The sequence below is a fragment of the Primulina eburnea genome, chromosome 4 (genome assembly GCF_022965805.1).
Source record: "Primulina eburnea isolate SZY01 chromosome 4, ASM2296580v1, whole genome shotgun sequence".
Lineage (NCBI taxonomy): Eukaryota > Viridiplantae > Streptophyta > Magnoliopsida > Lamiales > Gesneriaceae > Primulina > Primulina eburnea.
In genome coordinates this window covers 1,244,122-1,269,641 of record NC_133104.1, presented here as the reverse complement: position 1 = coordinate 1,269,641, position 25,520 = coordinate 1,244,122, and the positions used below count along the sequence as shown (strand labels likewise).

At 35.3% G+C, this 25,520-nt stretch overlaps 3 protein-coding genes across 5 annotated transcripts; 1 reads left to right on the top strand and 2 right to left on the bottom strand.

The window, feature by feature from the left end:
* Positions 1-413: 413 nt before the first annotated feature.
* On the bottom strand, positions 414-2,611 carry LOC140830478 (uncharacterized). Its single transcript, XM_073193817.1, has 2 exons — positions 1,728-2,611; positions 414-923 (listed from the first exon to the last, which is right to left on the bottom strand). The coding sequence occupies exon 1, from the start codon at positions 2,577-2,579 to the stop codon at positions 1,752-1,754; it is 828 nt and encodes a 275-aa protein (XP_073049918.1). The 5' UTR covers positions 2,580-2,611; the 3' UTR covers positions 414-923; positions 1,728-1,751.
* Positions 2,612-5,377: 2,766 nt separating this feature from the next.
* LOC140830477 (cyclin-dependent kinase inhibitor 3-like) lies at positions 5,378-7,670 on the bottom strand. The gene is made up of 3 exons (XM_073193816.1): positions 7,094-7,670; positions 5,919-6,125; positions 5,378-5,819 (listed from the first exon to the last, which is right to left on the bottom strand). The coding sequence occupies exons 1-3, from the start codon at positions 7,534-7,536 to the stop codon at positions 5,750-5,752; spliced, it is 720 nt and encodes a 239-aa protein (XP_073049917.1). The 5' UTR covers positions 7,537-7,670; the 3' UTR covers positions 5,378-5,749.
* Positions 7,671-8,504: 834 nt separating this feature from the next.
* LOC140830476 (uncharacterized) lies at positions 8,505-12,210 on the top strand. Of its 3 annotated transcripts, none has more exons than XM_073193814.1 (5): positions 8,505-8,694; positions 9,672-9,755; positions 9,880-9,977; positions 10,962-11,278; positions 11,568-12,210. In XM_073193814.1, the coding sequence occupies exons 2-5, from the start codon at positions 9,747-9,749 to the stop codon at positions 12,005-12,007; spliced, it is 864 nt and encodes a 287-aa protein (XP_073049915.1). In that variant the 5' UTR covers positions 8,505-8,694; positions 9,672-9,746; the 3' UTR covers positions 12,008-12,210. The 3 variants fall into 3 exon arrangements, with proteins under 3 accessions (XP_073049915.1, XP_073049916.1, XP_073049914.1); XM_073193815.1 differs by having other exon boundaries at positions 8,529-8,678; XM_073193813.1 differs by lacking the exon at positions 8,505-8,694 and adding an exon at positions 8,753-9,124.
* The last annotated feature ends 13,310 nt before the right edge of the window (positions 12,211-25,520 follow it).

Here is a 25,520-nt window from a genome sequence, read left to right as displayed (position 1 = left end):
CTTTGGCAAAAGATGTAAACTTGCGCATGGGAGGAACGATTGCATAAACTTGGAGTGTGTGAGGCTTTATAAGTTTTGGATTATCTTTTTGTGGCTTTAAGCTTGCAGGCTTCGTTTGTAGGAACATTTGGTTTAGTTTGTTGTCGTAGGTTGTTGATATCACTAGGTTTTATGAACGAATATACGTCTTGTTAAATATACAAATTTTACTTGGCTTATTGGGTTGGGAAATGACATCACGCTGTACTACATTTTATATTACAAGAACTCTCAAAATTCATATCCGAGCTGAATCATTTTAAAATTGTCCAGGCCCTTCAAAAAATTTTGAGGTATGAAATAAGATTGATTCTGTAACCTAATGCCAACAAGTTATGTACCTATACAAACATCATTCAAATTTAGTGAATTGATGCATGAGAAGACACCCTTGATAGAGATATACCACATGTGTGTAAACAAAGCAAATGAAATTCCATTAAACACCAAAGATACAAAAGAAAGAAACCTCGGGAAGAATACTGAAATGTCTGTGGTGATGTCCTGTATACACTAAGTCACTAACCTTGGCATCCTCGAAGATTAAATCATCACAATTGGACTCAAGAAAACTTTCATTTCTTCCAATATTTGGAAGACTTTTTAATCTCCAATCCCTTTGGCGAGTTCAGATGAAAACTTCCTAGCCCTTCTGTTTACCAGACCTCTCCCTTCCCAATTCTTTCAGATAAAATATTGCCGACCAATTTAGTCGTCCACCCCTACCCACTCCATTCTTATGTGAATACTGAATAATATACAAACCAAAAACACAACTTTGGTAAGAAGCATGATTATAGTTAATCATCCTCACATTCATGCTTGTTGGAGAATGGAGATAGCTAAGCAAATCCACTCAACAGATTGGATGACTTAACGTGAATCTGTAAATGAGATGACAAAGTTAGAATCGGCATTTATGTCTGACATAATCATTCGTAAATGGGGGATTGTAAGACAAACCAAAGTGAGAAATACATCTATTTCTTATATAAAAGCGCAATTGTTGCTGAAATAATCATGCGCAACGCAAAAATGAAACAGTAATGAGGCTATCCGTGCAGTTTGTTCCATTTCTAGGTGTTGCATTCAAACTCATCAGATTCATGAACAAAATTCATGAACAAAAATTAAAACTCGAACAATAATTTTATAACAAGAAACACAAAACAACAAGTGAATGCGAAATTGAAATACAATTAATGAAGTTCATCAAACACAATAATGAGCTTTAAAACATTTCAAATTTTCACATGATCATGTAATCCAGGAAAACAACATGGTTAACTATCTAATCGGCGGAAAAATTTCATTTTTTCAGGGTTCTAAATTCTCATGGCACATAAAATTCAACTAAGGTTCGACACGGACATCATCGATCAAGACTCTAATTGCAAACACAATTGAAATGAGTCGAGCCAACAAATTTGCAGAGTTTCTGTCATTGATATAAGCGCACAAACTTCCATAAGACTGCATACAAACATCAATCAAGGCTTTAATTTCAACAAAAATGTCAAAAAACACAAATTTGCTCGAGGCTTGAATCATGAACATGCCTATTCAAGAGGTTGAACTGTGATGCCAAGATAGAATTATGCAATCCGACCATTAGACTTAAGAATTGTACACACAAATAAACTAGCCCAACAACGAACACCAAGAAATGAAAGCCAAAATTTGATTACCAAAAGAACAACCATTGTGTAATATCAAACATCCACCATCAAAGTATCGCCATCTTCATCGTGCATAGCATCAAAATTCAATCTCATACGTTCCCAATTTGATTCGGCGGCTTCTGCACCTGAACCCAAGCTCCGAGTTCCGCTCAGCCTCCTCGTCATTGGCTCCCTAATCAGAGCCAAATCAACAACTAAAACAGCGTCATATTCATCTTCCCATCGGATGGGTCCAGGTTCAACAGGCAATTTAAAGCGGCACAAGGGGCAAGTATAGCTCCGATTAAGCCACTCTACGATACAACTATTGTGAAAGTAATGCTGGCATGGTAATTCATTAACTATGGCACAAGAATTCGAATGGATCTCGAAATCTTCCATGCAAATTGAGCATGACTGCAAGGATTTAGCTGGATTTGGAATAAGGGTTTTGATCGGGAGAGAATTGACAAAGGATTTCAAAGCTGGGGTGGAGGGGTGGAAAGTAGGAGTGGTGAAGGAGCGAAGGGAGTTATCGGAATCGTAGTCGTGCTCAGAGTCGGAGTCATCGGAAGTGTAATAAGAGAAAGTAGTTGTGACAGGGATGTGATCGGAGTTAAGCGGAGGAGACAGCTGCGGTGGCGGTGGCGGTGTCGGTTGCGGTGGAGAGATGGTGTGGTGGGGGAGGATATGGCGGTGGAGACACCGCGGGCAACGGAATGAAGACGGCGAAGAAGAAGATGAAGTGGTGGCCGGGGTTATGTGAAAAGAGAAGTTGCAGCTGTAGCAGATGTAAGAGCGGTGGTTGGTGGGGGAGGTCGTCACAGCGGCGGTGGAGGAGTAATGGCGGGCGGCATCGGCCTCCGGGGTTGTCGACATGATAACAAAGTGACCCTATGAATTTTCGTCACGTTATGTATACAACTGTAGAATTTCATCTCATCCCTGGGTTTATTTGTATTTGCAAAATGATCCTTGAGATCGTAATTTTAGCACTTTAATCCCCAAACTGTTCATTTTTTAAAATAAAATTTGAAGCAACCTATTACCTACCACATGTATTATTTTCCTTGTGTCTCCTATATATGATTCATTCTTCATTTCTTATTATAGTATTCTTTCACGTTATACATAAATATTATCATTATAGCATATTTCTCTTAGTTACGTGATCGACTATATGGATATTAATTTTTCGAATTAAACGATTTTCTCACATATTATCTTTTAAATTAAGATATAAGATATCATCTTTAACCACATTTATCCAAGTTTTCAATGATATATCATTCCTTCTACTCTTTCCATTCACGTGTTAATATAATATATGTCGGATTGATGTCGTATTTGGTCTCCTCTTCACATGACTAAACCATGTTAGATTTATCTTCCTAATCTTATAATATATGGAAGCTACACCTAAATAGTTCATAATCCTTTCATTCTTAATTTTATCTTTGTGTATTTTGACACGCATCCAACTTAACATATTCATCTATGCTATCACAGTCTTATGCATATGTAGTCCAATATCGCCCCAACAGTCCGAGGCATAAAACATAGCTGGTCGAATAATAATTTTTCTTCCAATCTCGCATGCATCCTTCTATCACTTTAAGCTATTGATGTCATCCTCTATTTATCCACCTAGCTTTAATCATATAATCTATATCAATAATTTAAATTGAGATTGAATTCTCATATTTTTTTGGATTTTAATAACCAATTATAAGTGTCAGTCCACGACTCACAACCTGATGTTTACAAAAATGGTACCAAGTATAATTTCCAAAATATATAATTAATACAAATTCTTTAGTTGATTAATTATTAAATACCTCCAATCACCTATTAAACCATTAACTTGATCAAATATATTATTAGTATTCTTGTTGAACAAAGCATATAGTTCGCTGAAGCGTGGTATGCTAATTTGTTTTAAATCAGAAAGTCAATAACCTTTTTTTAAAGAAAATAAAAAAATTGTTTGTAGGATCGAGTGTTTGACGCTTTACCAAAAGCTATAGTCAGTAGTAATGGTACAACTCAAATCTTTTAGACCGCACAGCAGTTCAAGCACCACGATTCGATCGCTCTACCAAGCAGGGACAATTATTGCACCCAACAATCTCTCTCCCAATAATTGTACTCCTTGCAATCAATGAGAATCGAACCCGTGACCTTGGCTATGATACTAATTGTAGGACTGAGCGCTTGCCGCTTTACCAAAAGCTGTAGCTGGTGGTAATGGTGCAACTCAAATCTTTTAAACCGCACAATAGCTCAAGCACTACGATTCGATCGCCCTACCAAGCAAGGACAATTATTGCACCCAACATTATTATGATGTCAAAATTAAGCATGTACCTGAAAATTATGCAATACTGATCAACAATCCCTTTCAATAAAAACAAATAAATCATTATACAACTTAAGATAATCCACACGCATATGATACAATTAGTTTAGTACTTCTTAAGAGATTATTAAAACTATCAAGATGAAAGACGAAGACAAAATTTTATCGTAAATTGTAACTTGAAACATTTATCAGAAAAAAATATGTATTCATCAATCATGATACACAAAAAAGATATTAAAATACTTTTACATAGAGAGAGTACATCTATTGACATTACCAATATTTGTTCAATCACTTAACACTAAAAATTATCTTTTTCGTCCATTTGAAGATGAGAAATATCATCGATCCCAAAATATCACCCCTCAAGTGTAACGGGTGTATTTATCTCGCGAATTGCACTCACCTAGATATAACATTTTCCGTTAACTTTCTAGCAATATATAATTATTCTCCAACCTGAAGACATTGAAATGGTGTAAAGCACATATTTTGTTACCTTGTTCAACTAACATGAGGTTGTTTTACTCGACAAAATCAAATTTATCTTTAGCAGTATATGCAGATGCAATTTATTTTTCAGATCTATATAAAACTAGATCTTTAACATGTTTTGTGTTTACACGAGATGAAATTGATATATCATGGTAAAGCAAGTGTTAGCAACGACAACATAAAACTTTTTGAGATCATTGTAATGCATGAAACAAGTCGAAAATGCAAATAATCAAGATCCATGATGCAACATGTTTATGGATCATGCAGTTTACTAACAACTAAAGATAACACGACGATTATATTCGAGAATAATGTTGTTCTTAAATAATGTTGTTCTTATTTGACAACTAAAAGGATGTTATATTAAAAAAGATAAAACAATTTATATTTCACCAAAGTTCTCCTACGCACATGAACTACAGAAAAATGATGACATTGATGTCCAACAAATACGTTCTAATGACAAGCTAGCCGATTTATTAAATAATCATTGTCGACATCAACATCCAAGAATTTGAAACAACATTAGATCCTTCACCAATAATCTAAAAGAGAGTATTATAATAGATGATTAATAAATCGCTGTGTGTTCCCATTTATGTGCCACTCCACCTATCCTATAGGTAGGTGTGATTGGTTGATATGATGAACAATTGAATTCTCTCATCTTTTGTCTTCTTCCACCATTAAATTATAACAAACAATTTCATTTTTTCTATCAACAAAAAAGAGAGAGAAAATGTTCTCTTTTTTTCTTTTTTCTATCAACAAAAAAGAGAGAGAAAATGTTCTCTTTTTTTCTCAACTAGGCACATACTTGAACTATAAAATTGGCAAAAGCTAATATAGTATTAAAAAATTTACAAAAGGCAATTGACATTTAATTTATTCATGCCTCCATTCCAGTCGAAAAGCCATAAAAAAATGGCTTCAAGGGGCCCTTCACATTTCCAGTAGGTGGAAGAGATGAGTTAAATACTAAACTGAAGCATCAGTAACTATCCAAACTCAGAAGGATGGGAGATTCTCGAAAACTTAAGCTACATCCTCTGCAGAGATCTACTTCTAAGCAGTTAGTCCATCTTCTTCGTTCTACCAAATACTGAATTACACATCTTCCACGGCTTTTGCTCCCCTTTACAGTAATTAAGAGTCCAAGGGAACTTTGTACTAAAGCTACTTTGTACAGCTAAGGAGATTTCTTTACCCACTTGTATCGACCGGGCAGGGGTAAATCATTCACAATGTCGAAATTATACCTGCGCATAGGTGAATCAATGGAAAAAAATTTATATCAGTTGACAGATGCTCACGAGAACATACATAGTTTCTTGAAACAATAGACTGAAGTTATATACTTCTCCATAAAAAGGCGTTGCCACAACTGTTCTTTGTGAGCGAAAAATTCTTCTACTTCAGCTGTTGTAGGCATGTCTAACAAACGAGAATTTTGGACCCTCTGACTGGCGGCAGGAGCAATGCTTGCCTGTTTCATAGTAGAACCAGATATGGTGCTACTCTCTGCAACCATGATCAAACTACAGTGCGTGATTTCTCTGTTGCTCCTGTCATACATAAAACTCGTTAACACATGCAGTTCTTCACATAGGACGGTCCAAGGTCACAAGGAAAATTCAATCAAGCTACAGTTGTGATGTATACGTGAGTGCAGGATATAAATTTTCCATGACCAAAACACGAAAAGGTACAAGACTCAGCATCAGGCAGCGGAGTCATTTCATAGTACACCAAAAAATCATGTCAAGAAACAGGTAGATTTTGAAGGACTGTATTTAAACCTATCGAGGGTGGCAAACAAGCTACTGGACAGGTCTATGCTCTGTGTAATATTGCATAGATAAAGTTGTGGTCCTTCATTAATGCAGTCTCCAAAAGTATTATGGTCCAAAGCTAGGCAAATATACATGATAGGTAAAAATATTTACTATTTTCTTGGGAAGTGGCGGTGTGAGCACAATGTTTCCACATTTGTCACTGCCAAATGACTCTCTTCAACACTTCAAGAACTCTTGGATCCTCATCCACATAGGGCACAGATTTAAGTTACCTTTGAAAAGGCTACCAAGGACCAGGTGAAGAATGAAAACGTCCGCTAAGGCCCATGGATAAGGTTTGCATTTGTGATCATGAATTGAACCAGATAGAAACATTCAGCTGTCGACAGACAAAGCCGGTACGTCGACCGACAAAGTAAGGATGGCAGGCCCCGGTAAATAAATACTTGAGTTAAAAAACACATATTCTTAATTGAATCTTATAGCTATCCCAACGAGTTTCCCCTCAACATTCTCTGCTCTAAAGGAAAACAGGCTCTTTTTCTAAAACCTGAATCCAAGCATCCTTTTAAGATAAAATACTAAAATATTGACAAGTCTCTTCATAGAATTAACCACAAAAGTCAGAGGAAACCAAGAAATCAAGACAGAACAGACCTTAGATAAAATGAAATCTGACAAAAAAATTGAAATGGAACAACCAAATAATAATTACAAAAATCCAGAGTATAACATACCTTTCCCCGCCTTCGGACTCCAAATAATTTTCCCCAAACGAGACCTCGATTCCCAAATCCCCCGATTCCAAGCCCCTGCTTTTCCTCAACAAGCATGCATCCTCTCCCTTCCCCGGCCCAACCGAACCCGATTCCGAACAAGCTTTCCTGGATCCAAATCCCCCGTATTCTTCGCCAGTAAACCCATTATTATCCGCAGAAGAAACTATCCGGGAATTCTTCAAGCACTTCCTGAGAAGCGGTGGGCGTTTCACAAGCCGCCTCGACCGCAACTCCAGGTAACCCAGGTCTCTCTTCAAAGGCGTACAGCCGGACGAAGAAGACTGGAGATGCCGCAAAGCTAGGGTTTTGGCGCGAGTGCAGATTCCGAGGGAGGACTGTGAAGCATCATCCTTCACTCCAACTTCACCTGGTGACTTCGATTTCTTCATATACTTCCCCATCTCTTTGGATTTCCAAGAATTGCGGTTCCTGAAGCTGATAGAGAGGAGATTTCATGGGGAAGAGAGAATCCAATAGGGAATAATTGAGGAATTGGAGGAATCTTTTTTCTGTTATATTCGGTGTCGGGTACCTTTAGATAAGTTTCCGGTTTTTTTCCCGGTCCTCAACTTATCGTATTTTACACATTTAAACTATATAATTCAATATTTGAATTATTTTTTTCGAAGAGTGGATCTCATATGAGACTGTTTCACGGATTTTAATCTGTGAGACGGATCAACCCTACTCATTTTACTATAAAAAGTAATATTCTTAACATAAAAATTAATATTTTTTCATTGATAATCCAAATAAGAGATCCGTCTCACAAATATGACCCGTGAGATCGTCTAACACAAGTTTTTGTCTTTTTCGAATCGGTTCGATTTTATACTAAAATAGTTCTATTATTTCGGTACGGTTTATTTGATTTCGACTATTTAAATTTATTAAATAAAATATATTTAAAATATAATAAATTATAATTTTACTTCACCTAAAATATAACAATTTTTTTTTATTTTAAGTATCATTTCATAAAATATATACGGGAAATTTGGGTTCAGTCCTCAGCCGTTATTTTTTTTTGTGTTCAGTACCTAGATACTTTTTTAGTACCACATTTCCACATGAAGTGTATCACATTTCCACATGAAGTGTACCATATTTTGTATGACATAGTACCACAATTTTGTGGGTAGAGAGTGAAGCCAAAGAAATTTTTTGATTGGGGATTTTTCAATAACTTCCCCAAATATATAATCTAAATAAATTATGTATTTATTAAAATTTCCATTTTTTTGATTTGTTCAGTTTTGATATGTATAAATGTTTAAACTTCGATTTTGATATATTTTAATGAATTTTTAAAATTCGATTTTTATTCGATTAGATTTTTTATTTTTAATATTTGGATTCCGAGATGGACGGTGGGGAAAAGGCCAAAACCAATGATTTTGGAGACGTGTCGCCTAGCGATTGGCCCCGTATGTTCTAGAAACTGGTACAGTAGAGGCGAAGCTTTCCTCAGCCACCTCGCGAGACTATATAAATTTCCAGATCCGTAAGTTTGAAAACAAGAATCCTGTGGTAAATTCCTGAGGTGAGCGGACATTGTGGTACGTACGCGTATTTTCATTCGTCTTGCATTTTTTAAAAAAGAAATTAGCTTTTCTTGGAATTTTGATTACGTGGTTGAGAAGTTTCGGTCGATCTTTGTGCTTTTTCGGGTATTGATTAACAGATCTTGTTGAGTGTGCAATTTTTTGCGGACATTTGGTTTCGGGGTAGATGGGGTGTGATAAATTTTTAATTTGGTGATTGTTAGATAAATTATTGCTTTTTAAGGCGGATCGAAAATTTTTTAATATGCATAATGAATTTTGGAATTGGAGCTGGTGTGTTTGGAGTTTGGAGTTTGGAGAAGAAGGGTTGATCTTAATCATAATTTGATTTTGATATGTAATTTTGAAATGGAATGTTCTCCACGATTATCCCCATACCAGAGTTTTGGTATACATCTCCCGAGTATCGGGCTGGATTTCAATGGTGGGGTTTTCTTTTTGCTGATCTAGATTGCTTTTTTTTTTTATGATCTAATTGGTGACCTCATCTTGTAAATTTGTTTTTCGCTGGATATTTGATTGGATTCAGACTTTACGTAACGTACTTTGTGTGTCACTATCGATACTTGGTTGATTGATGTCTGTTTTTTTTATAGGCTTGTCTTAAACTATTCTTCACGTAATCTTTGTGACAAACTTTTTAATTCTTGAATAGTAGTTCTTTACTGCTTACCAACAGTATTGGAGGCATAGTTGGCTTGATTTTTACCCTTCTGGATTTTACTATGTGGTTTAATTTTTCATGTTCTAACAACCAACATTGGAGGGTTATGTTAAACCTTTATCGACCAACACCTGTTTTTGAGAATGCTATGTAGCCTTTAACTTTAATGTCGATTGCTTGTGTTAAAATTGTGCTATTAGTGGGGAAAAGTCTGTCATCTTACTTTTAGCTGCTGGGGAACATACTGTTTTGCAACTCTTTCTTGGCATACGTATGACTGAGATGTGTAAATTTTTGTTTTCCCTAGGTCATCGAATCATTACTGCAAATACAAATTCCTGCTACATTCTCTAGCTTTTTTCATACTTGGTGGACGATTGAAATGGCAGAGGTACACTTTCCTTGTCTCTATTTCTGTTTCATTAAAAGGAAGTCGATGTTACATGAGAAACAGGAAACAAATTGACTTGAATTATGTTTTGTATATCAATTTACCAGTCCTTGTGTTGTTGCAGGAGAGTTACAAGGTTTCCTTGCATGTCTATGACTTAAGCCAAGGTCTTGCCAGACAATTATCAACAACCTTTTTGGGAAAATCTATTGAAGGAATATGGTAAGATTTACATTTTTATGGAAGGCTTGTTTTCAAATGCAAACCTAAGCTTATGTAAATTTTAGTGTGGCTTCTCCAGGCTCTTTCCAACAGGACTTTGATTTTCTTCATTTCCAACAGTAATTTATTTTAGTTGGTGTAAATACTGGTTTCTTGAGAATTCAGATATTGTCACTTCTTATGTTACACTAAAGCACACCGCATAGATCACATCTTGATTCAATTCCTAATGATTCCCTCGTTTTTCTTCTTTGCAACACTCATCATCTACAAGAAAATATAATGGTGGAAAGAATTTTGGCATTTCAACACAACTTGGCACTATATTTCTCTGGCATGTGAACAAATTCATACAATTATACGTTACCATTTATCTTATTTTTATTAGTCATTGATGTTTCCTCTTGCCTTATGTTTATACTTCCTTAATCATTATACATTGTACAGTACACAAATTATTAAATTTTAGTGGAGGCATCTTTCTCTCTCTGTTTCGTTCAATAAGTGACTAAGTGTCCAAGTATGGTGAGGTGACAGGGGAGGACTCCGATAGAGTGATTGTTCGCAACTTTTAGATGAACTTCCTCGTGGTTGAGATTAATATTTCAAGTTGTATCGAAGAATATACCCAATTTATGAACAGCCTTGTGAAGTAAATTTCAATAGATGCTTAACAACACATGCAAAAATTTGTTGTTGACTGACGCATAATACCCACTTTCCTCGCTAGTAGGTCTCTGACTAATAAATTTAGGTGGGTGGTTTTAAGTTTATGATCGTTGCATAGGTGGTTACAAAAGAATGAGATTTGTCTCCTTTTTTTTATGTGAGGTTTGGTAGGTAAAAAGAAGTGGAGTATTTGTGTGTTGGGTAACATATCTATTACATTTGGTTGCTTTGATGCACATTCATTTTCTGGATTCTTTTGTTATTAGCATTTTAGGCCCGTTGTACATTAAAAGTATGTTGCTTTTGCTTGTGTAGGCATACTGGAATTGTGGTTTATGGTAATGAATACTATTTTGGCGGGGGCATACAAAATGCTCCAGTCGGAACAACGCCTTATGGGACTCCTCTTAAAGTAGTTGATCTTGGTGTTACGCATGTGCCTAAGGACGTATTTGAATCGTATTTACAAGAGATTGGTCATCGGTACACAGCTGAGACTTACAGTTTACTTACCCATAATTGCAACAATTTCAGTAACGAGGTTGCCCAGTTTCTGGTGGGTGCTTCGATACCAGACTACATTTTGAATCTCCCAAATGAAGTCATGAGCAGCCCCATGGGTGCTCTCATGTGTAAGTTTTACGCATTTTATGATCATAATCTCTTTTATTCTGTTAAAATATTGAACTTCATCTTCAGCTTATTCACAACAATAGAAATAGAATACTTAACATCTTGGATGAATTTATATGTGGATGCAAACACCGTTGAAAGAAAATTCCACATTGAATTATTGAAGTGGTTCGAAAAGCTCAAAAGAGCATATTATAACCTTCTGCAATTGATGTTTGAACGAGAAGGAAGCTGTTAATAATCAATGTTTTTGCACGTTTTCACTGAATTTTATGCCCTTTGGTGCAGTGCCTATGATACAGCAATTGGAGACTACATTAAGAGCCGGAGCAGTACCCCAGGCACCCCAGTTTGGCCCAGCAGCTGTGTCTAATTCTATTAAGACAGCAAGTTCCGTTAACAAAGCAGCTAGTGGCAGTAAGGCCCAACCTGCAAAAAAGACAGAACAAGTTGAAAAATCAAAAGCAGAAGATATACCCAAGAAGTTTGCATCTGAACCAACACCAAAGAGTTCTTCCCCAGTTAATGGTGTTGTAAAGCAGAAGCCGTCTAATAACCTCGTCTCCGGCGACCCTCTTGGTGATGCTCGAAATAAAGTTCAAGAGGAGATCACCAATGAGTTTGCTGCAATCATGGCTACTGGGACAATCCAGGCAAGCGAAGCTGCTGCTCTTGCCACAAGGAAAGTGATGCAGAAGTACGGGCATCTGAATGCCGCACAGAGCTAACTAGCTAGCTAGAATTGGGGAATGATTTGTACCAAGTAAAAAATACTAGTGTTGCTGTTGTTGCAGCACAATTCAACAATTTTTTTTGCTATGAACATCTACCGTGTTTGTGGCTTCCTGAGCAATATCTTGAATCTGCCACACGTTCTCGTATTAAACTTTTTTGGTAACTTTGGTATTTATCGAGTTTTTATACACTATGATTTAATCTTGTCGAAACTAAGGTTGCAAGTATGTTAGAATTATAACGAAAATAATATATAAAGATTTAAATTATGTAATAAAACCAATTCAAATTTTCTTCAGAATCTAACAATAAGTAAGATGTATTCAATCCAGAGTTTTGATGATTTTTAATATATGATAAGATTTTTATTGACTTTTACAAAATCTCACATTTTTATGTGAATTCATGTTGATTTTTTTGCAAAATTTTTATTGATTTTTACAGATTCTCACATATTAATAAACAATTTATGTGGATTAATGTAGATTTTTTTGCGAGATTTTTATAGACTTTTGTGAATTTTTTTTATAGGATTTTATAAATTTTATACTTAATTATAATATATTATTTTTATTAATTTCTTTGAACTAATAATTATTTGACGTATATAATATATTCAGTTTGAAATACTTTTTCAATATTTATATTAATAAAAAATTACTTATTTAAAGTAAAATCATTTAATATTTATACGTGTATATATGTGGGTTTGTACGCATGTTTATAAATTTTTAAAAATACATCAATTTATTAATATGTAATATTGTTTTTGAATTGATAACATATATTTGAAAAGAATATTATTTATCATTGTGTGGATATAATTTTGTATAAAAATATCATAGCTTACATATTAATTGAAAATGCTAAAAAGAATTTAAAAAATCATGGTTGTTGCGAGGTTATTCAATTATTAAGAATTATGCGGTGTTTTTTTGGGTCATCTTTTATTATTATTGAATATTAAATTAATTTGTATAAATCATAAATTAAAAATCACAAAATCAATTCTACAATTCAAAATTTCTATATTAAAATAAAAAATTATTAAATGAACAATCAACCAAAAATGAAAAATTTGAAAGGAAATATGAAAGTATGTATAGATACACATTTCGAAAATTTGAGAGAGTGATAGAAATAGATGAGAGGGGAGAAGATTAGAAGAGATGTGATGTGATGTGAAGTGACAGATGGAGAAATAAATAGCTTGTGTATGAGTTAGAAGTTTCAAAAATCCATCCAAATCTTTGGGTTGAACCTAATACAATTTTTGACAATTTATAGTTGTACTTTAAGCTTTAATGTTTGTATATTAATTAATTTCATGAATTTATTAAAAGTCTATTGAAAATTTGAATACCTCTAGACTTTTATAAAGTTTTAAAAAATCAATGTTGAATATTACTTAACTTTTTAAAACTCTATGAAAATCTATTGAATAGTACTAGACTTCTATAGAGTATGCAAAAGTTTGGATTGAATACATCTAGAGTTTTAAAATCTAAAAAAATCATTAAAATTCAATAATTATCCTACATTCAATACACCCCTAAAAGATTATAATTTTAAAAAAAAGTATCTGATAGTCGTAGGCTATATTATTTCAAAATTATGGTATATTTTTGTAACTTAATTGTTGGATTTCCAATTATTTTTTTTTAAAAAAGGAGTCAAAGTAACCTTTGGGAGAATAAACTTTAGTGCAGGCCATGTCACATGTGTCATGTGTGTGTGCTCGTATTGTTGGATTTCCTATAAAAAGTTACGAAAATATACCACAAATTTCTTTATCTACTTTCAATGAATCAAATATTGAGTTTTTATTAAAAATAATTTAAATTTTAAATTTTTTTTCAAAAATACTTTAAAAAAAAAATATGTGTCAAAAGTACCTCAATCCGCTGATGAGAAGAGCGGACGCTGCCTACGTGTAGCAGCGTCCGCGCTTACGAAGCGCGGACGCTGCTCCACGTAGGAGCGTCCGCGCTTGTCAGCAACGGACCGATACGAGTATCACGATCCATGAATTTGATGGATTTAGTTGAAGTTGTGCATAAAATGTTAGCAATCGATCCAGCGAATTTTGTTTTGAAGATGTCAACCAAGTATTCAGTCATGGAGAGAGCATCTTGGCATGAAATTGAAGTCAATCTCGTTGATGACGATGCTTTACAGTTCATAATGCAATGTGACAACATCCATGTGTTGCATCTGTACGTGGAAGCAAATTCAATTGAGCATAATGTTGGATTTGATGATCCTGAATCTTACGTTCCACATGCATCCGATTCAGGTTTTTATAACCAACCCGGTACGTCTACATATGGTGGTTTCCAGGAGCAAGAATCTTATGTTCCACAGGTTACTGAAGGACTCGGTAATATGAGTTTCGATTATGTAAGTGGGCCTTGGGATCAATTTATAAATGTCTCGTCGGAACAAAATAATGTTCCATATTGGCCGAATCCAACATTAGATACGAGTGCTCGTTGTCCGGATGAGGCCAATAATGATTATATTTGGAGGACTGATTCCGAACCCGATATATCATACAGCGAGTCTGAAGAAGACGATGCGAATGTTGATGATGAAGTGAATATTTTTACGAATCCTGATGAGAGGACATCATGTCGACAATCACCACGTGACACATTGCAGAGGCAGACCGTACCTTTTTTGTCAAACACTTCTGAAATACCATCATTTTTCAATAATTTTTTTGGGGAAGAGCATCCTGATTCTATCGATGTTCCTTGTGGAGAGCAATCAAGCTATTACAATCCGGATAGAGGTGAATTACGCGTCAACATGTTATTTAAAGATAAGAATGATCTTATTGCATCTGTGAAGGATTATTCTGTCAGAGTTGTCAGGCGTGAGTACCGTGTCGAGGATAGCACACGCAGTTTGTTGAAGTTACGTTGTAAAAATAATTCTTCTACGGTCATTTGTCGATGGGGACTGCGGGCTTCATTCAAGGCCAAGACAGGTTATTGGAAATTAACAAAATATGGCGGGCCTCACACATGTATATCTGCGTCTGTTGGTATAGACCATAAGAACTTGAGTAGTGAGATGGTGGCACATACGCTATTGGGAGTTGTTCGTTGTGATCCTTCGTACGAGATTAAGTACATCATTGAAAATGTGAAAGATAAATATGGTTATCAAATCTCGTACCTGAAGGCATGGCGAAGTTTGAAACGTGCTATGGAAATTGCTTACGGTACATGGGAGAGCTCGGTTCAATTACTACCGAAATATATGTGTGCTTTGTCCAAATACAATCCGGGAACAGTTGTGGAGTGGAAGCATCTCAGAGGCAACAACGAAATGAGTAAGACACTGAACTATGTTTTCTGGGCATTTAGGCCGTGTGTTGATGGGTTTCGGCATTGTCGGAAAATAATTAGTGTTGATGGTACACACTTGTATTCCAAATACAAGCACAAAATGTTGATCGGTGTCACTCTGGATGCGAACAATCAGGTTCTACCGCTAGAATTTGCTGTTGTGGATGAAGAAACAACAGATTCTTGGAAATGGTTGTTGGAGAATCTCGGAAGACATGTTGTTCGTGGTCAAAATGGCGTGTGTCTTATTTCTGATAGACATAAGGGAATCGTGCGTGCAACTGCAGATCTACCATATTTTCAACCTCCACACGGCGTGCATCGGTTTTGTTTGAGACACGTGTGTTCAAACTTCAACGCTAAATTTAAAGACGTGCATCTGAAAGATTTATGCTGGGCGGCAGGCACACAGAATCAAATCTGTAAGTTTGAATCAATAATGGAGGCAATCAAACAAAAAAATATTTTGGCGCACCGATATTTGGCTGGAATTGAGAAAGAAAAATGGAGTTTGGCACATGATGGTGGTTGGCGTCGTGGGGTGATGACAACCAATATGTCGGAGTGTTTAAATAGTGTGTTGAAGGGTACTCGTAGACTTCCTATATTTGCCATAGTACACTTGACACTTCAGAGGTGCGTACAATATTTTATTGAACGTGTGACTAGAGGTGCTCGAATGGTTCAGGAAATCAGATGTGGTCAGATTATGCATTTCGGAAGTATGACAATTGGGCGAGAAAAGCTAGTGAACATCGTGTTGCCAAATATGATGTACGTGATCAAACTGCTTCTGTTGCAACTGTAGGAAGACCAAGTCGTGGCCAACATATGCAGGTGGTGAAGTTAGCAACGAGTGATTGTTCGTGTGGTAAATGGACGATTTTTGGCATACCATGTTCTCATGCTATTTGTACCGCGAAGTGGCACTCGTTGGATCCCACGACACTAGTGCAACCATGGTATAACATATCTGAGTACTTAGCGACTTACGAAGGCAGATTTCAACCTCTTGCAGATGAGCGTTACTGGGATCCTCCACCTTTCGAGTTGCAACACAACCCTGTTAGACGTGAAAGAAGAAGAGTTGGTAGAGATAGAACAACTCGATTGCGAAATGAGATGGACACAAATGTTTCTAGACAGAGATATCATGGATGAATTATTTTCTGATATTATAATAATCGTTGATATGATAAATGAGAAATTTAATGTTTTATTTGTTTTTACGTTATGTTCACGATTAAAATTAAATTTAAATAATTTAAAAAATCCCAGCGCAAATCGAAAGACTTCAAGTGCACGGCCGACGTCCGAGCGGTAACGAATTACCGCCCGAGCGCGAGGGGCTCTGGAAAATTTCCAGAGCCCCTCGCGCCCGAGCGGTAATTCGTTACCGCTCGGGCGCGTTGCGTGCGCTGGAAAGAATTCCAGCGCACAGGTCGCGCTCGAGCGGTAACTTGTTACCGCCCGAGCGGTAACAAGGTACCGCTCGGGCGCATTACGTGCGCTGGAAATAATTCCAGCGCACAGCCTGCGCTCGAGCGGTAACAATATACCGCTCGAGCGCAGGCATTGCTGCCTCCCCTTTCTCTTTCCCTCTCCTTTATATTTCCTCCACTCCTTTCCCTATCTCTTTATCTCATACCCTTTCAACTATCCAAATCTCTCTCAAATCTCTTCCCTCCACCCCTTTTCCTTATCTCCTTACCAAAATTCCTACAACTCTCCAAATATCACTCAATTATCCTCATCTAATTATCAAACAATGGCTCCCAAGAAGGTGAAAGGTAATCTCGGGTCTTCTTCTTCGTTTGATAGAACTCGATTTGTTAGTGATGCGGCGCAGGCTCGGTATGAACATGCCAAAATCAATAGAAACCCGATTACCGAGCGGGGATTTCGTAGACAAAGGGAGGATCGATACGTTGGGCCTCTTGTGGATTTGGATAGGCGCAGCTGGGAAAAATTTGGAGCTCAACCGAGAGCCGCGGTGGTCTCGATCGTGCGAGAATTTTACGCAAATGCGGGTGAGAGGACGGATGACAAAGCTTTTGTTCGGGGTAAACTTGTGTCATTTGATTCTGAGATAATCAATGCTTTTTTAGAAACGCCCGAGGTCGACGATTCCACCTTCCAGACTTTGGTTGCTAACCCCGATTATACTGTGATAATCGACACCCTGTGTCATCCAGGGGCGATCTGGAAACCAGTAGGGGGATCACCGAGTTGTTTTGATGAAAAATATCTGAAGGCCGATAATGCTCTTTGGTATTTGTTTTTGGCAAGGAGAATGATGCCGGTGTCACACAAAAGTGAAGTTCAAAAAGAGCGAGCCGTGGTGCTATATGCTATATCTCAGGGTTACCCAATCAATGTGAGAAAGCTTATCAATTCTCAAATTTTGATAAGCGTTAATAACAGACATATCGGTCTTTTCTTTCCATGTCTCATATCAGAGTTGTGTGCAATGGCAGGCGTTGTGTTCCGTGATGATGAAGAGTGGCTGCAACCAATGAAGCCCATTTGTATCCAGGACTGGCAGCGTAAGTATGCTAAACGACGTTTAGAATTCAGGACGGATGAGGGCGATACAGGTGGATCGAGCACCGCCGTCCCGCGTCGCCAACAACCCCACAGACGGTCCCTAAACGAGAAAGTAGATGAAACTCTTGCCTTCATGGCACACCAGGAACGAGTTAACTTGAACCACAATGAACATATATCATATTTGGAGTCCATGATGCATACAATGATGGCCCATAGAGGTGTTGACCCAGGGACCATTCCTCCACCTCCTCCGTTCATTTCTCCATTCAATTTTCAGTATGACTATCAGCCACAGGGGAATGCATCGGGAGTGCCACCACCAGATAATGACGAGGATGAGTGAGGTATGTGATCTTTTGTTCTTCTTTATCTTTTACTGTACATTGGATAGATTGAATGTACTGTATTTTATCGTGCTTTAATTACAATTTACTTAACGCAGATCAACAGGTTGAAAAGAAGAACAACAAAGTCGAGGATATGGAAGTCAATTATGTTTTTTCATCTTATTTTTCGATTGTGTATTTTCTTCATTTCAGGTGTGTAAGATGTAAAAGGAATTGGAACGTGTTTGTTTATATGTTTTATTTCAGTTTTGTTTACTTGTGTTTTGTTTCCTGCACTTTTATTAATCTGATACTGATGAAATAAAATAATCTACAATGCTTTAAATAACACTATACTTACGAAATCATAACATTCACACGGTGCAACAACGCAAAATGTACAACAATTGAAATTTTATAGTCACAATTAATGAGCAGAATCATCGTCATAATTAAAATGATACAAATGGCTCCCTGTTCCACAGTCAGGTGGATTAGCGTCTTCTCGTCCCTCTACGCAATCCTATATTTTCAGGAATTCTTTCGTTTGAATACGGGATATAACATTCCTCTGCGGTCGAGTATCATTCACAACATGCTGATGTCCGACGTTAAGCAAATTCGTGAAACTTTGTGTGTTCGACCAATAAGGAGTCTGAAAATCTGTCTGACCAAACGGACGAAAGTCACCATACCCTGAATCACCGAAAAAATCATGTTGAGTATTAGAGGTTCCTGCAATATTCATTTCACCTGACGTAAAAATCGTAGAGCCTCCTGCAAACCCACTTGGTTGCCCAATCATGTCACTTCTCCCTCCAAATGAAGACTGATGCGAAAACGGAGAAGACGTACTAAAATTTTGTTGAAAATTAAATTCTCCAACAAAAGTATTGTACGGTTGTGGTTGAAAACCAACGGCAGTAACTGCAGGTGAGATCGAGCGCACAGTTATTCGATTGTACCATTCAAAGTAATCTTCATCAGTTTGCGTCGTTCGACCGTGTCGCACCCCTTTACAAACATATCTCAGCCTATTATTCCACAACTCAATTGAATTCCTATGATAATCTCTCCAGTTGGTGTTGCGATGTCCTATTCTCGTGATATTATGCATATCGTCATTGTCGACGGCAGACCCTGGAATTGATTGCTGCCTTCGAAATTGTCGCATTACCCGATTAGGACGATGCATCTCCATGATGTCAAAGCAAATAAGGGGACAAACACACCACCATATTTTGTTGTCGTATGAATCAATAATGGTCTTCACATCTATGTCATTTTTCTGGTATACGCTCCAATTAAACTGCAAAAAAATTATTAAAATTGAATATTAATTTGATGAATAAAAACATAATAGTACTCGGCTATTCACTATTACGTATTAAAATTTTATAATACCTCATTATTATTCATACGATCTAGCGAATCCCTTATAATTCTTACAGAATGTGTTGGCGAATGTGTGTAACTAAACCCATACGTCCACCTACAGTTACAAAAAAAATTTATATATCAAGAAAATATACAAGATAAATATGATATTCACAAAAATAATTTTTAAATTTTACCGTGCACCATATGGAGAAACTGGAATTAAAGCATCCGGATTAACGGGAGGTACAACTGATGTTAACCCATCTCGATCGGGATTAACACATTTAATCCTGCTCCATGCCCATATCTGTGTGTAATAATAAAAAAATTAAAAAATTTAAACAAAATATCGTGTTGAATAATCACATCACATTAATGATACCTGCAGGATATATAAAGGTCCAGCCATTGTAGACTTCTCTACACGTGTCGCGTTACACAACTCACGATATAGAAACGCTAAAACTGCACTACTCCAACTATAAGACTTCGCGTTATCAAGATCTCGTAACAGTTGCAAAAAAATTAGTCTAGCTGACCCTCCTTGATAATCAGGGAACATTATTCCTCCAATAATCATTAACGCAACACAACGAGTAAATTTCACAACATCTACCTCTGAAGTTTCATCATTGACAAGGTTAGATATACAATGATCATGTAGTGCTGTCATAGACAGATGACCACCTTTCAAATATTTTGATTCTGGCACAAATCCCAACATATCCAAACATATGTGTTGCCATTCCTCCACTTTATGCGACACGTCTACTCCGGTTACTGCTTCACCATCAATTGTCAGACCCCAAATTATTGAAACATCTTGTAGTGTAACTGTTGCTTCACCACATGTAAAGTGAAACGTGTGTGTCTCACGTCTCCAACGTTCAACAAGCGCAGTAATCAAATGATTATCAATAACTTGCGAGCCACATTCTAAAACTCCATAAAAACCCATATGATTTAAATATGACAATACACGCCTGTGTAAGTAATTATCGGTATATAACTTCCAAATCAAATTGTCTGACCTTTTCACTTTGACAATATCATCAACGGTTAACGAAGATACTCTTGATGACATATGGGTCGCCTGTAAATATAGGACACTAAGATCTTCTGGATTTCTATTATCTGCCATTTTTGCAAAATGCAGTAGATCTTCTCAACTTCAAAAATATTACAGGTAGAAAATGATAAACGAGAGCACCACTGAAGAAGATAAATGGAGGAAAGAAGAGGACGAGAAGAAGATAAGAATCGACTTACATTATTGATTGGACGAATCAATAAGGGCCACGTGGCATGAGAGAGAGGGGGCTGCTCCACGTAGGCAGCGTCCGCGCTTCTCATCAGCAGATTGAGGTACTTTTGATACATGTTTTTTTTAAAGTATTTTTGAAAAAAAATTTAAAATTTAAATTAGTTTTAATAAAAACCCATCAAATATTATATATCTGTCATTTAAAAATAAAATATTAGTGATGAAGTCCCAACAAATATACGAAAAATGTTATATGTATTGTTGACGTAATGTCGACACAATAATGATATGACGTTGATATGTCAGTCATTTTGTGTATGTAGTGTCACATTGAGAAAAAATTACTAAAATGACTAGAAATTAAAAGATACATGAACAACGTCAAAGGACCAAAAACACAACGAGACAAATATATAAGACCAAAACTACAATTTTTCTCATTTTATTTAATAATGCTATTAATAATAATAAGGCCTCACAATAATATTTGAATTGCAGTGGGTTTTGATTTTTGATCTCAAATTTTTTTACAAAATGCAATACAATTGTGATATCGTTTGGTTCGCAAGAGATATAATATGATATAAAATATATAATATATGTAATTTCGATAATATAATGATTTTGTAAAAATGAGGTGAAACAAAGATATGTTATAAATTAATGTCTCATAATTTATGCAAAAAGGTGTCTTAAACTTTAAAAAGTTTAAAAGAAGCAAAATGTAGGCAAGTTTTCATTTCAAAATACGAGTAGCTCTTTTTTGGAGTGACCCAAAAACGTGCTTTAATTTAATTCTTGCAGAGCTTGTGTGTGAAGCGTAGTCATTATTACCACGCTTTTCAGAAAGCTGCAAAAACGATTTATCGAACCATATTGGATGGTCAAATGACTCAAATTGGCCCTTTAGTCCTTTACCATATTAGTCGGGAGATTAAATTTGGAAATGGGAATAAGAAAAAATGTATATATAGTGACTATCTACTGAATTAAATAATTTAAAATTTAAAAAAATATTAAAGAAAAATAACTTAAAAGGAATTTCAATATTATTTTATATTATCTTTTATATTCAAAATATTGATAAATATGGGATAATTTTTTTATTAATTTTGTCCAAATTGTCTTAGAGATATATCATCTATTAATTATAAAATGGAATATGATATTTTTTGTTTTAATCGCATAATATTACAAACAAATTTGAAACTTAGTATTTTAATTTAAATAGAAAGTGATGATTATGAAATGATAGGGGACTATGATGTTTTTGGCATCAACTTTGTTTTCCTTGGATGCTGTGATTTGAAAAGAAAAAAGCAATGTAACGAACCAAAATCTTTTAAAGATACGCAACTGGAATATATATAAATAAATAAAGCCAACATTATTTGCATTGATATTTTATACATAAAATGAAGCGTAAATAACATTAACTGTTGATTGTTTGCGTTAAAATTTTATAAGAATAATTTTAAGAAGTACGTTGAACGTTTATTTACCTGTTATATAATAAAATGGAACGTAAATATATAACATTTTCTAGCCTAGCTGGCTTTTGTAGAGCATAGAAACCCTAAGAAAGAATGTAGGACCGAGCGTTTGTCGTTTTACCAAAAGTTATAGTTAGTGGTAATGGTGTAACTCAAATTTTTTAAACTGCACAGCAGCTCAAGCACCACAGTTTGATCGCTCTACCAAGCAAGAACAATTATTGCACCCAACAATCTCTCTTCCAATAGTTGCACTCCTGGCAATCAATGAGAATCGAGCCCGTGACCTTGGCTTTGATGTCAATTGTAGGACCGAACGTTTGCCGCTTAATTTACCAAAAGCTATAGCTAGTGGTAATGGTGTAACTCAAATCTTTTAAACTGCACAGCAGCTCAAGCACCACGGTTCGATTGCTCTACCAAACAAGGACAATTATTGCACCCAACAAAGAATTCAAAATCAAATCACACAGCTCAAGAAATGTTCTTGATCAATCAAATGATCCGTACCGGCCTCAACAAATAGCGAGAACATTTGAAAATCATCATGTTGAAGATTAGATATCGTTTTCATGCAAACCTTTATATATATTGATTTAAATACAAACAAGATTACGAGTATTTTACTGTAGGAACAAGAAATTAAAAGGGAAAAAGAAAATTAAAGAAATGATGATGGTAGGATATTGAAGAAGATAACAAAATAATTAACTACAACAAACTTCTGTCAACACATATTGTATTCGTTCATGGCGCTTAACATGACATATGACAAGCTAAAACAATTAACGTGCGGCGTTACGCTACAAATTTTCAGCTTTGATTTCATCTTCCTCTTCTGTTTGACACTGAAGAGACGATCTATCAAACACAATAATTTTACCTGTTTGAAATAGGGTTTGGTCCGCTCGGAACTTCATGATCACTTGCCTCCAACTCTTTCCCTTTCGATTTGTGATATGCATGGGATTTCCCATTTTTGCTAGGGTGAAAATCCAGTACTGTTTTCCGGAAATTCTTTTCAACAGAAGAATCTGGGAGAAGGCCGGGTTCGAGATTAAGGAAAGTCGAAGCCGTAACCGATGATGGTTTGGAAGGATGCTCACCACTAGATGAGCTCACAAGAGCAAGAAACATGATGAAGAGAAGGCTGAAAAAGAAGAGGAGCAAATGATGGGATTTTGTGGGGATTTCAAGAACTGGAGATGAGTTGATATTCAGTGTTATTGCCATGCAATTTGTGAACACAAACCTGAACCCCCCAAAAAAACCAAGAAAAAAAATAAATATCCATTAACCAAACACAACCCTAATTTCAGGAGAGGAAATTAGGGCATAGGATGAGAAAATAATATCGGAGAAGAATCTTAAAAAAGGTGGTGTTGAGGAAATCAGATTTCGAAGAAATTCCATGTATATTTGTTCGGAATCAAGATATATATATATATATATATATATATATATATATATATATATATTTATATATATATATATATACACGAGCAAGTCTCTTGTGACATGATTTCACTAATCGTTTGTCGTGAAACGTGTCAATCATTTTCATGTTTGCAATAAAAAGTAATATTTTTCGCATAAAAAATAATTTTTCCATGTGTGCCTCAAACAAGATATATGTCTTATGAAATTGACATGTATGACCGTATCATAAGAATTTTTGTCTGTGCGTTTGTGTGTGTATACATACATACATATATATACATACATATATATATATATATATATTTATATGTTTGTGAATATATAGACACACAGACAAGCTGGTATATATTTATGAGAAAAGCAAGTAGAACTTTGGTGGGTGTCTTTATTGTGGATTTGTTTTCTTTAACTAAATGGTTGTTACTTTCATGAGTCATAATATTAATTTGACAACCTCGATTCAAATCAATATATATACCATTTTTTTTATTTGTTGAAAGGCTAAATAAATGTTCAGTACTTCCTATGTAATCAAATACAACATATATCTTTAGAAAGGCAATCACCGAAGTTTCACTAATTTATTGAACGTTATGAAGCAAATCAAAATTGTACATTCACTCGATGAGTGTTACTTGATTAGTGGTGGGTACATACAGTGGCGGAGCCAGGAATCCGATTATATCTGAACTAGAATTTTAAACTCTACCATCCTTTAATATTTTAAATTTATCTACCCGGCTAATATCAAATTTATTCAAAATTATAAAAAAATTTACATACAAATTTTTTAAAAACTTTTTGGAACACCCGGGCTTGAGAAATGATGTGCCTCCGCCTTTGGGCACATAGGTGATCACAGTTGGTGGAAAACATATCAAAATTGTTAGAAATGTATATATTTTATTTTCTATTTAAAATACTTAAAACAAAGCAAAAAAAAAAAAAGGGATTAAAGATCATAGATATGCATGTTAGTGGGTCTCATGTAAGACCGTCTCATAGATACTAATCTGTGAGACGGATCAACCCTAACTATATTCACAATAAAAAAAAAATACTTTTAGCATAAAAATTATACTTTTTCATGGATGACCCAAATAAGATATCCGTCTCACAAATTCGACCCGTGAAACCATCTCACACAAGTTTTTGTCTATGCAGGTAACATTTAGTTAAGTCCAAGTTATATTTCAAACACTCGAATCATTATATATTAAATTAAAGAACACCCGTGTCCGCTCTCTTCTTGCAACACAAGATACAAGTATTACAAATATTAAGGCTTATTACATATTCCCATGTTTGTTTGACCAAGATTTATTTATTTGAATTTTCCATGTAAATGTTTGAAAAGAGTGGCAATATTGGTTTCTCGTCAAAGTATTAAGTTTGGCTAGAAAAAGCTGAAAGAAATCAAATTAAGCATCGTATTCTCTCATCACTACCCCAAAAAAAAAAAAAAAAAAAAACCAAATTAAGGTCTCAATCTTATAAAAAAATACAAAATAAATTATTTAGATTTATTAATAGAACCAACTTTAAATAATTTATTGCTAAATTATCTTTTCTCCGTCTTTAAAGAATTTAGACATAATCTCACAATTATGTTATTAATTTATTTCAAGTTATTTAAAATTTTGGATTTTACAATAAAAATATTTTAAAATATGATAATTATATTTACATGATGTGTA